A 13,175-nucleotide genomic window follows, 5' to 3' on the forward strand; every position below is an offset into this window, starting at 1 on the left:
AAAGAAATACTTGATATCTATTTAAAAGTATTTTATACCATGAAACTATTAGGAAGGCTGGTGAAAATGTGTATGTTGACATGAAGGAATATAAAAAATTTTTAACACTTGGATTATGAAGACAAACCACCTAGATCAAATAATGATTCCCATGCTGCTGATGTTGGCAAATTCCTTAACCTCTCTGTGCTCAGTTTCACCTGTAAAGTAACGATCACAATAGTACTTATCTTACAAGGTTACAGAAAGTAAAGGTATTTATTACAGTGCCTGTAATGCTCAGCAAAGATTAATGTAAGAAAAAAACAAACAGGTTGAAAGGCAATATACATATTTGATCTCTAATTTTAAAAAAATTAAGAGTTAACATTTATTGAGTACTTATTCTATATAAGTCATTCTTCTAATGGATTTCTGAACAGTAGCTCATTTAATCAATATTCTGAGATAGGTACTATTTTACACACTTTTTAAAAGGTGGAGCAAAGGGCTTTCCATGGAGCACAGCAATTATCACCCACAACACAGGAGTTGCAGGAGACATGGGTTTAATCCCTGCGTTGGGAAGGTCCCCTAGAGTAGGAAATGGCAACCCACTCCAGTATTCTTGCCTGGAAAATTCCATGGACAGAGAAGCCTGTGCAGGCAGGCTACAGTTCAGGAGGTTGCAAAAAATCAGACAGAACTGAGCGACTCAGCACACTCACACAAAAGAGAAAACTTAGGCCTAATAAATTCAGTAAAGTCATACAGGTAGGAAGGCATTCAAACCTAAGTCTAACAATCCCAGCTCTTAAGGTTAGCATTTCAAAATATGTAAATATGTATAGATTAGGATAATAGGAGTTAATGGTGAATGAGTATTACAAGTTTGTATTCATTTTCCTGATCTGTAATTTTTCAAGGTTTCTATTAAAAATGTAATGTGGGAGAGAGGGATAACATTTTGAATATAATTCTAACCTATGCATCTCTTTTTGAATCTTGAAAATATTATAAAAAAAGTTATCTATAGCAGCTATGAATTATATGGAAAATTTATAAACCTACTTCACCTAACTCATTCATAAAAATGATCAGAACCCTGCAGTAAAGCTCTGAGGTTTAATTTGATCAGTGGACCGATGACACAAATACTTTGAAGATATACTCACTGTTACCTATGAATCATTGTCTCTACCCTATCCAGAACAATTTTATAACAAGGACTGAGTAGTATCTTATGTGACATATTAGCACATTTCCACTCTCTTAATATATTAACATGTTAGCCAAACTACAATTATAAAAAATCCACCACTGTAGTGTTCTAAAATTTATATTCAATGTAAAATATATTTTTCTTATTTCAATGTAACTTTCTCAAACTACTTACATCACTCGTGTTGACAAACCATGTTATCTCTCCATAGGAAGCAAGCTCACCATTCACGTAACATCGAAGCTCACTGTTCTTCCACCGGTTATAAATGTGCACTATAGTTACCATATACCACTGGATAAGCAAAACAGTTTAAAAAAAAAAAAAAAGACAATGATTTTTCCAACAATTCAACCACACTGATAAAAACAAGCAAAAATCAAATGCTAAATTACAGTGAAATCTAAAACTAAAATAAGACTACTTTTATTAAATTCAATATTCTACCACTGGAATAATATTGATTCAAGGGAACTCTCTCAACAAATAATAGCTTACCCATGAAATTATTTTTCTAATTTTTCATTATGAAAATTTTTCAAAAGTAAAAAGCTTAATAGAAATTCTCTCACCATCCCACAACTGTCAACATTTTGTCATATTTGTTTTCTCTATTTACTGATCTACATATAGATGTTCATTTTGTTAATAAACCATTCATTATTTTCTAAATTTTAAGGTAAAAAAGCAAATATATATTTTTCCACTTCTATTTCCCTTAAACTCTAGAAATAGCTAAATATTCACTCTCTTCATTGTCCAAATCAGAGGGGTTAACAATTGTCCAGCAATTTACACCTCATTTTCTGAACCAGCTTAACAGAGTTAAAATTTACCACAGCATTCTGAAGGTTAGAACAATTTGGCAACATAACTATGACTCAGTAAGATCACATACCTTTTGTGGCTTGAAATCAAATTTCACACAATGTTGAAAGCCTTTTCCTTTTGACTTTATTGATGTTATAATTAAACATCCCCCAACAAAGTGAGCAGAATAACCAAGACCTTTACTGGTTCTGAAACTATAAAAAATAAGTTTTCATTTCATCTCCAAATATTATTCGCATTTGTCAAAATAAAGTAACAACACTAAGTTACAGAAATACATACCAGTACAAATATGGTTTATCTTTATCCACATTGATGTTATTTACAGGATCCATTCTAAGCCAGGTATGAAATGTAAAACCATTCTGGTATGGCCATTTGGCTATAGGAGGTAACGCAATAGCCTAAAGGGAAAAAATCTGAGTTACTCACTCACAATGAAAAATTCTGTTACTGAAATCATGAAAATGAGACCTTACATGCTACATATATTTCTACTATATATTAGTCCACATCATGATCAAAGTATGCAGAAGCAATCTTTTTATCTGAAAGATTTTCACTAACTTCTAAATTATTCAAAGTACATAATAATGATGTTAATTTAGTTAAACAGTAACATTTCAAGTGATCTGCTTGACACACTAATCTTACTGCTTCATTTCTTACAATGAACATATGCAAAGAGATTCCAATTAAAAGAGATAGGTAGTGATATCAAAGGAAATTTGTTGCTGAAATGTTAAATAAGGTAATACAGAAAGATGGAGAAGGAAAGAAAACAGTTAAGGAAAAAGCCTAGAATGTAAATTTTTAACAGCAAATACAAAGCTGAAGAGGATTCATTCATAACATTTTTTATAACATTTTAAAGTTATATTCATAAGTCACTGTATAGGTGATTTTACCACTTGGCTTAAATTTTTATTTAAAAAATCATAGCACATAATGCAAGGACCCTAATATCTCTAAAACAAACTTGAAAAAGAAGAACAAAGTTGGAGGATCCAGATTATCAATTTTTTTTAACTTTATTTATTTTTTTAATTGGTGGAAAACTGCTTTACAATATTGTGTCGGGTTCTGCCGTACAACAGTGTGAATCAGTCGTAACTACAAATATATCCCTTCCCTCCTGAGCCTCCCTCCCCTTCCCCCATTTCACCCCTCTAAGTCATCATAGAGTGCTAGGCTCGTCTCCCTGTGTTATTTAGCAATTTCCCACTAACTACAGTTGTACAATGGAATATTACTCAGCCATAAAAAGGAATGAACTTGAGGCAGTTGTACTGAGGTTAATGAACATAGAGCCTCTTAAACAGAGTAAAGCAAGTCAGAAAGAGAAAAACAAGTATATTAACATACATACTAGAAAAATGGTACTGATTTTAACACAAATCTAAAAAAATGGTACTGATGAACTTAGTATAGAATGGACTTGCGAAAACAGCAGGGGAAAATGAGAGTGGGACTAATTAAGAAAACAGCACTGACTGTTTACACTATATACACTATCATGTGTAAAGTAAATAGTGGGAAGTTGCTAAACAACGCAGACTATCAAATTTAAAACCTACCATACAAAGTACTGAAAGTTGTGGAGTATTGGCATAAAGACAGAGATATAGATCAATGGAGTAGAACAGAGAGCCCATGAATAAGCCCTAATATTTGTGGTCTTGATTTTTAACAAGAGTATCAACACAGTTCAATGAACATATGCACTGAGAAAACTGGTATTTACAAGCAAAAGTACGAAGTTGACCACTTCCTTATATGATACACAAAAAATTAACCCCAAATCAATCATGTGAAATGTGAAAGCTAAAACTATAAAACTTTTGTAAGGAAAAATAGGAGTAAATCTTCATGACCCGGAGATAGATAAATTCTTTCTAATTATGCACAATAGAAAAATACATGAATTGGACTTCACTAAAATTAAAAACTTTTGTGCTTTAAAGGGTACTATCAAGGAAGTGACAGCCCAAAAGAATGGGAGAAAATATTTCAAAATTATTTATCTGTTAAGAAGCTTATATCCAGAAGAATATATAAAGGACTCTTACAAATCCAACAATAAATAGACAAATACAGTTTTTAAGTGGGCAAAATATCTGAATGGACACACCTCCAAAGAACATATGCAAATAGCCAACAAGAACATGAAATGATGCTCAGCATCATCAGTCATTAAGGAAATGCAAATCAAAACCACAACAAGATGTTACTTAACACAACTAAGATGGCTATAATCAAGAAGACAGACATTAACAAGCGTTGGTAAGCAAGTGGGGAAACTAGAAACCTTCTAAACTGATGATGAGATTATAAAATAAATATAGTCACTTTGGAAAAACAATATGGGAGTACCTCAAATGATTGAACATAAGACAATATGACTCAGCAGTTCTACTACTTTACTTCCACAAGAAATGAAAACATATGTCCATATAAAAACTTGCACATAAAAGCTCATAGAGCATTTCCAAAAAGTAGAACACAAACATCCACTAATTAAAGAATAATTAGGTGGGATGCAGAGGGGTATGGGAGGGAGGTTCAAAACGGAAGGGATATATGTATACCTATGGCTGATTCATGTTGAGGTTTGACAGAAAACAACAAAATTCTGTAAAGCAATTATCCTTCAATTAGAAAAGTACATTTAAAAAATAATTAAACAAAATGTGGTACATTCTTATCTTAGAATATTAGTCAATAAAAGGAATGAAGCACTGATACCTATTACAATATTAATGGATCTTAAAAACAGCAGTGTTAGGTGCAAAAAGCCAATCACAAAACTCCAGACATCATATAATTCCATTTGCATGAATTGCCCAAAACAGACAAATTCAAAGAAACAAAAAGTGGAAAAGTAGTTGCCTAGGCAAGGGAGTCTGGAGTGAAATGTGCAGCGACCGCTCATGAGTGCAGGGTTTCTTTTGAGAGTAATGAAAATGTTCTAAAATTGATTGTAATAATGGCTGCACAAACTGATGAACACAACCATTCACAGTGTGTACACTTTAAATGACAGAAATGTATGATATGGGAATTGTAACTCAATAAAGCTGTTAAAAAAGATCATACTAAAAGCTTTTTTTTTTCTTGTTATAACACTTTACATATGCATTTAGGTCAACATCATATATATACATATTTTTTATAAGATATTTCATAAAACATGAAACACATCATAGAGCCAAATTTATTTAATAACACTATTGAGACTTCAAAAGGCTGATTTAAAATAAATGTATTAAGGAAAAAAATAATACATACTCTTTGTATACATATGTTCTCTCTCAATCAAACATGAGAGTAGAGGAGGTGAAAGTTTTGTAAAAATAATTTACCCATGAATAACTTCCCTTTAAAAGCTATGTTTAAGGGGAAAAAAACGAGTCAATGAATATATTTAAAACATCTATTCTCTGAAAGCTCCAAAAGTTGTATATGTCAACTGGCCAAATTTCAAGATACATACAAGAAAATGTAATGGACATGTAACAATCTCAAAGAAATATAAATAATAAAGTTAAAACATGCATAAAAAAAGTTTATCTAATAAGAATACTTTTATCTCATAAGAATACTTTTTTATGCTGGGAGACAAATGATAAACTCAATGCCAAGTGGCAAAATTATTCTGGAAAGCTTCAAACCTAAAATAGTTATTAAGGAAAAATTAGAAAGAAAAAACAATATGAGTAATAAAACCTTCCAAAGAAAGCTGTACAATGTTGTGAAACACTCAAAATATCATAAATGTTCTTTTAAAACACTCTCTTCTTTTTGCAGATATTGCCTGGCTACACAGAGGCCATAAAAGGTAGGATGTTACAAGAACAAAAATAAAAAATGAATAAAAGATAACTTCAAAACACTTGCTTGTAACAGGCAGACCAATGTAATAAAGAGGATGTGAAAAAGCTTCCATAAATAACATTTATACATTATATAATGTAATTATATACTACTTTGAAACTTTACAGATATTACTGCCATACATTAACTGTCTTATTTGTAAACTGACTAACAGTTTATAAGAATGCTGAGACTGATACAATATGGAAACTCAAAAGTCAGAAAAACTTGCCCAGAAAGTTTCTCAGAGTTACTCTCAACTTACATATCAGGTGCAAAAGAAACAGAAATCAGGAAATGTAACACTAAAGAAAGATAAAAATGAAAGTGCTATACATAAATTTCCATTTCAGAATGCAGAGATAAAAATTCATAAGAAAACATGGCTTATGTTGAAAAGAATTGGGTTCTTATTCCATTGAGACCCCAAGGGGTGAATGGGCAGCTTTCTTAATTTCTTAAAGCCTCTATTTCTTCACCTCTAAAACAGTCAAGAAAAAGGAACAGACAATATTGTTTTAAGGATTGAGTTAGGTTGTGCAAAGAAGTTTCCACCCAACACAGAACCTGTCAAGAGTGCCATACTTTCAGGAGGCAAAGGAAAGAACTTCAAATGATTTCCTCATTAAGATCTACTTACTGCAGCACTCTTTCCTGGAAAGTTGAAAAAGGCATCAGGACCGTACTTCTGGGGCATGTGCTTTAACACAGACAGTAACTTTCCCGCATGTGGAGGCTATGAAAATAATCAGCAATTCATTAACCACATTACTCACCATAGAACAAAACTACATACTTTTAATAGACATACTTGAATATACCCCAAAATAATAATTCCATAAGCTAAAAAAGCATATATGATATCCAAAAAAGGTTACTTTCTACTATCTTAAACAAACAATGCGCTCTACGCCCCTGTTCTGTGGGAGGTGTTGGATAAACATGAGCCAACAGCAGCCGACACATAACTCTCCCACACTGCAGCAAAAAGGACCTTTCAAAACTACAAACTACATCATCCCACCACTCATCCCTTTCTAAAACACTTTTTAATCTCACCAAAAAGTAATGCTTATCAGGTCCCACTGTTAAAGACACTTTAAAAACAGTAAAATATTCTAGCCTCATAACCACGCTAGGGGTTATTATCATCCCATTTTACAAAGGAGGAATTTGAGGCAGAGGAACATATCCAAAGTCATAAAGGTAGTAAGTGGGATGAGAATTCTACCTGATTCCAGAGTCCAAGCTTTTAATCACTACACTTTCAACTTTATATAATTCTCTCTCTCCAGTACCTTTTCACTGCCATTAAAAAAAAGATACCAGAATCCTTAACATGACCCAAAAGATCCTTAACTGCACTCCATCTATAATGACTTTTTCCCATAACAGAGCCTGAGCACAAACCATTCTTCTCCTTAAAATGTTCTCACTAGGACTATTCCCCACTCCCAGCCCTCCCCTGCCTTAACTAGATAAATCTTACCCATCCTTTAAGCTCATCTTAATGGTCACTTCCCAAGGCAGTCTTTCCTGACCTCTGAAAACAGATCAAATCTCCCTACCACATTTCATTCTACAACATGTTTCTACTATGGAGCATGTATAAAAGTTGTTAACATCACATTCATTTGATTAATGACTCTTTGATCCACAAGTCTCCTCTAACACATTCAACAACCAGCAGCTAAAACAAAAAGGTGCATTTACATTTACAAGGAAAAGCAAAGGACAACGAGATAATTTAAATCAGTTTGCAAGCAAATAGAATAATGTGTAGTGCATTCCTCTTAAAAGTTAAAGTTAAAAACAGTATCAAACTACAAATGAAATCACAGTCTTGCCTTCATCTTATTTGGTAGCTGCTCTAAATTATCATGAATAACTATCTAGGGGCTTCCCTGGAGGCTCAGTGGTAAAGAATCTGCCTGCCAATGCAGAAGACATGGGTTTGATCCCTGGTCTGGGAAGATTCCACAGGCCATGGAGCAACTAAAGCCCGTGCGCCACAACTACTGAGTCCATGTACTGCAACTACTGAAGCCCAGACACCCAAGAGCCTGAGCTCCCCAACAGGAGAAGCCACTGCAATCAGAAGCCTGCTCGCCACAACCAGAGAAAAGCCCAAGCAGCAGCAAAGATCCACCCAGCACAGCCAAAAAAAAAAAAAACGAAAACGAGTTTGCAATCTTTTATCTAAATGTTAAGTGGCAAGGGGCATTATAAAGCTTGATCAAGAAATTTTCAATTAACCACAGTGTTCAATTATAAAAGTATAATAAGTTACTATAATCACATTGTTTTAAGTGAATTCTAAAATGAAATTACCAAAAATAATCTATAGTCAAAAATAAAAATATAATATTGTAACATTTTCATCTTCAGAAATCATTCATCAAACTTTCCTTTTTTATAAACCAATTAAAAAGAACACAAGAGTAGCACTTTATTCCACAGATGCTGCTAGGGGACTGTATACTAGGAAAGTCTCTCAGAAAATAATTTAGCATTCATATTTCAAGAATCTTTAAAAACTGATACACTAGTTCCATATGTAAAAATCTATGCTAAAGCAATAATCAAAAAGCCAGACACATTTAAATACAGGGATTTTTCATTAATGTGATAACAAAGCTACATAATAACTGAGCAAAGCCCTGCTCTTCTTTTATTAACAGTTCATTATTTCTTTCCCTCTATCCCCTATAACTATACTCTTAACCTCAACGTGCTTAATCTGTTTTTTCAATATTTATTTATTTGGCTGCATCAGGCATCCTGCAGGATCTTTCAATGTAACACAGATCTCCTGTAATAGCTGCAGTGCACAGGACTTGCTGCTCTTCAGAATGTGGGATCCCAACATTGCAAGGTAGATTCTAAATCACTGGATCACGAGAAGACACAAAAATGTGTATCTGTGTGATTATACTTAAAATTTAAAAGATGTTGGCTTATATATATTAGATAATATATGTCTAACCCAACATCTTTTAAATTTTAAGTATTACCTGTACTTAAATTTTAAGTATAATTCTGAAAGAGATGGGAATACCACATCACCTGACCTGCCTCTTGAGAAACCTGTAGGCAGCTTAGGAAGCAACAGTTAGAACTGGACATGGAACAACACAGTGGTTCCAAATAGGAAAAGGAGTACGTCAAGGCTGTATATCGTCATCCTGCTTATTTAACTTATATGCAGAGTACATCATGAGAAACGATGGGCTGGATGAAGCACAAGCTGGAATCAAGAATGCCGGGAGAAATACCAATAACCTCAGATATGCAGATAACACCACTCTTATGGCAGAAAGTGAAGAGGAACTAAAGAGTCTCTTGATGAAAGTGAAAGAGGAGAGTGAAAAAGTTGGCTTAAAGCTCAACATTCAGAAAACTAAGATCATGGCATCTGGTCCCATCACTTCATGGCAAATAGATGGGGAAACAGTGGCTGACTTTATTTTTTGGGGCTCCAAAATCACTGTAGGTGGTGACTGCAGCCATGAAATAAAAAGACACTTATTCCTTGGAAGGAAAGTTATGACCAACCTGGACAGCATATTAAAAAGCAGAGACATTACTTTGCCAACAAAGGTCCATCTAGTCAAGGCTATGGTTTTTCCAGTAGTCATGTATGGATGTGAGAGTTGGATTATAAAGAAAGCTGAGCACCGAAGAATTGATGCTTTTGAACTGTGGTGTTGCAGAAGATTCTTGACAGTCCCTTGGACAGCAAGGAGATCCAACCAGTCCATGCTAAAGGAGATCAGTCCTGAGTGTTCACTGGAAGGGCTGATGCTGAAGCTGAAACTTTGGCCACCTGATGAGAAGAGCTGACTCACTGGAAAAGACCCTGATGCTGGGAAAGATTGAAGGCGGGAGGAGAAGGGGATGACAGAGGATGAGATGGTTGGATGGCATCATCGACTCAATGGACATGAGTTTGAGTAAACTCTAGGAGTTGGTGATGGACAGGGAGGCCTGGAGTGCTGAGGTCCATGGGGTCGCAAAGAGTTGGACACAACTGAGAGATTGAACTAAACTGAACTGCAATTATACTTTAATTTTAAGTATAATCAATATATAGTCAAGACTGTATATTGTCACCCTGCTTATTTAACTTATATGCAGAATACATCATGAGAAACGCTGGGCTGGATGAAGCACAAGCTGGAATCAGGATTGCCGGGAAAAATATCAATAACCTCAGATACGCAGATGACACCACCCTTATAGCAGAAAGCCAACAGGAACTAAAAAGCCTCTTGATGAAAGTGAAAAGGAGAGTGAAAAAGTTGGCTTAAAATTCAACATTCAGAAAACTAAGATCATGGCATCCATTCCCATCACTTCATGGCAAATAGATGGGGAAAGAGTGGAAACAGTGAGAGACTTTATTTCTTTGGCTCCAAAATCACTGCAGGTGGTAACTGCAGCCATGAAATTACTTGCTACTGGGAAAACAAGTTATGACCAACCTAGACAGCATATTAAAAAGCAGAGATATTACTTTGTCCACAAAGGTCCATATAGTCAAAGCTATGGTTTTTCCAGTAATCATGTATGGATGTCAGAGTTGACCCATAAAGAAAGCTGAGGGCCAAAGAATTGATTCTTTTGAACTGTGGTGTTGGAGAAGACTCTTGAGAGTCTCTTGGACTGCAAGGAGATCCAACCAGTCCATCCTAAAGGAAATCAGTCCTGAATAGTCATTGGAAGGACTGATGCTAAAGCTGAAACTCCAATCCTTCAGCCACCTGATGCGAAGAGATGATTCACTGGAAAAGACCCTGATGCTGGGAAAGATAGAAGGCGGGAGGAGAAGGAGACAACAGAGGATGAGATGGTTGGATCGCATCACCAACTCAATGGACATGAGTCTGAGTAAGCTCAGAGAGTTGGTGATGGACAGGGAAGCCTGGCATACTGCAGTCCATGGGGTCACAAAGAGTCAGACACGACTGACCGACTGGACTGAACTGACCAATACCATCCCTTCCAAAGGACCATGAAGATGCACCTAAGGAGCGTAGATCCAATAAACCACACGGCTTTTGTTCACTGAGTGGGTTGTTCAAGTTTAAGGGCCACACTTAAAACTACCCAGATGGATAGAGAAGCTAGACGGTGCTACCCAACATTTTTATTTCTGTCCTTAGCCTTTTCCTCTAGTAAATGTTGAATGTATATTTGAAATATTAATCATTCAAAGAAGGACTGAATTACCAACCTCTTGGAACACTCAGTTCTCTTAGTCCACAACTGTGTCATGTGATAACAAAAACAGCCCTAATTGATCTCATCTACTCAATTTGACATTGAACCCCTGTGCAGCAATATCAATTGCTTAAAAGCCACTAAAATGTTTGGGGATGGGAATATTTTCAAATATCAAAGAATATTTAAGTTTACCCATCGTCCTTTATCTCCTTGAAGTTTACTGAAGAACAGCTTTAGTTCTCGAACTGTCAAATTGTAGCTAGCCAGCACTCCCAACATGTCAACTAAAAGATCTAAAAACAAAGAAAGCAACAATTAACATAATTAAGCTACTTCTATTTCTTGAAGAATTAAAATATACAGTGCTTGCTTAACAGTTTAGACAATAAAGTTCCAGGTACATGTCACATGCTCAGTATCTCTTAAATATTACTAAAGAAGAAAAATACAGTACTTAATCATCAAACTTCACTTCCTCACAACCACTGTATTATAGAAAGTCATACCTGCAATCATATTATCAACTTTTTCAATTTTCCCAAGCACTTTTTCAACAAGGCCTACTTCCGTGCAGATATGAAGATTTCGTATGCTTTTCTTCAGAATGGCTGTAAACATGCTCCAGACTTCTGCTTGGCAAGTAACATCACATTTTTCCAGTAGGTCCACCATGCAGATGATACTCTCACCTTCTTGAATGATGAAATTCATTTCTAAATCAAACTGCCCTCCCACCAACTTCCGGGGGCACCAGGGAGGGTGGAAAGAAAAAATACATTAAAAGCATTAGCATTTCTTCAATGTAACTAGAGTACATTTCAAAGCTCTAGTTTGGCAGTAACTACCCATGTACATTCTTCTCTACCCCTTACAACAATAAAAAGATCTTTTTTTTAAATTTATTTATTTTAATTGGAGGCTAATTACTTTACAATAGCGTAGTGGTTTTTGCCATGAATCTTTAAAAAGGTCTTTAAAACACATACACACACAGCTCTGAAAACTAAAGCTTCGGAAGAAATCTTCATGTTAAGATAGCACAGTCAATCAAGACTTAGAATATAAAAATAGAAATATTTTCAACAAAAACAAATACAGGATGTCTTAGGTAAATCACTATCTACTGACACCAATGAAGATCTCAGCTGTATCTCACTCCTTGGGACCCCACGGACTGTAACCCACCAGTCTCCTCTGTCCATGCAATTCTCCAGACAAGAGTACTGGAGTGGGTTGTCATTTCCTCCTCCAGGGGATCTTTCCGACCTAGAGACTGAACCTGGGTCTTCTTCACTTCAGGCAGATTCTTTACCATCTAAGCCACCAGCAAAGCCTCAATGAAGATCTGACTTAGTTCTATAATTGCTTCTAATTCAATGTTTCATCTATGAATTAGGTAATCTGTAAGCTACTCACTAATCTTGCATGGAAAATTTCATGGACAGTGGAGCTTGGCAGGCTACAGTCCATGGGTCTCAAAGAGTTGGACACAACTGAGCAATTAACATTGTAAGCTACTCACGGTATGAATGAGCCACAGCAAAAATGAAAAGCTGAAAAAGGCTCAAAGTGGGCACAAAACTTGTAGTTTTTACTTGTCAAATTCCTGGTTTATTATATATACCTATCCATTTTGATCCCTATCAATAATGAGGATAGCTTAAACATAAACTTGGCACACACTCAAAGTCAGTAATCAAAAAACTGTTATTTCATGAAGATTGCAATCAGAAAACCCACCCAGAGAAAGCTGTACTGAGACCTATTCCTACCTTCCATGTCACCCACAACATTCTCCTACAGAGGGAAAGTTTTTTTAACTTTAACAACCCCAACTGTTTAAACAAAATAAAATACTTTTAGAATTACCTTTGCAGACTTTTTTTTTTTTTTTTGGCCAAGCCATGAAGCTCATGGGATCTTAGTTCCTCAACCAGGGATTAAACCTGCGACCTCGGCAGTGAAAACACAGAGTCCTTAGACTGCCAGGGAATTCCCAGGCCTATTTCTTTTTACTAGATTTTTTAAAGATCTCTGTATTTTA

General features: G+C 35.2%; 1 protein-coding gene across 10 annotated transcripts in view; it reads right to left on the bottom strand.

Annotated features, from left to right (window-relative positions):
- The window catches only part of LRBA (LPS responsive beige-like anchor protein), an 803,036-nt gene that overhangs the window by 635,832 nt on the left and 154,029 nt on the right, over nt 1–13,175 (bottom strand). For all 10 annotated transcript variants that reach the window (XM_081543940.1, XM_081543938.1, XM_081543941.1 and 7 more), the window contains 6 exons: nt 11,638–11,869; nt 11,324–11,424; nt 6,546–6,641; nt 2,315–2,436; nt 2,100–2,226; nt 1,376–1,495 (listed from right to left, as the gene is read on the bottom strand). In XM_081543940.1, coding sequence (XP_081400066.1) covers nt 1,376–1,495; nt 2,100–2,226; nt 2,315–2,436; nt 6,546–6,641; nt 11,324–11,424; nt 11,638–11,869 — 798 coding nt within the window. The remainder of the gene's footprint in view (nt 1–1,375; nt 1,496–2,099; nt 2,227–2,314; nt 2,437–6,545; nt 6,642–11,323; nt 11,425–11,637; nt 11,870–13,175) is intronic.

This window comes from Giraffa tippelskirchi, chromosome 11 (genome assembly GCF_054371585.1).
Source record: "Giraffa tippelskirchi isolate mGirTip1 chromosome 11, T2T-mGirTip1v1.2.pri, whole genome shotgun sequence".
Taxonomy (NCBI): domain Eukaryota; kingdom Metazoa; phylum Chordata; class Mammalia; order Artiodactyla; family Giraffidae; genus Giraffa; species Giraffa tippelskirchi.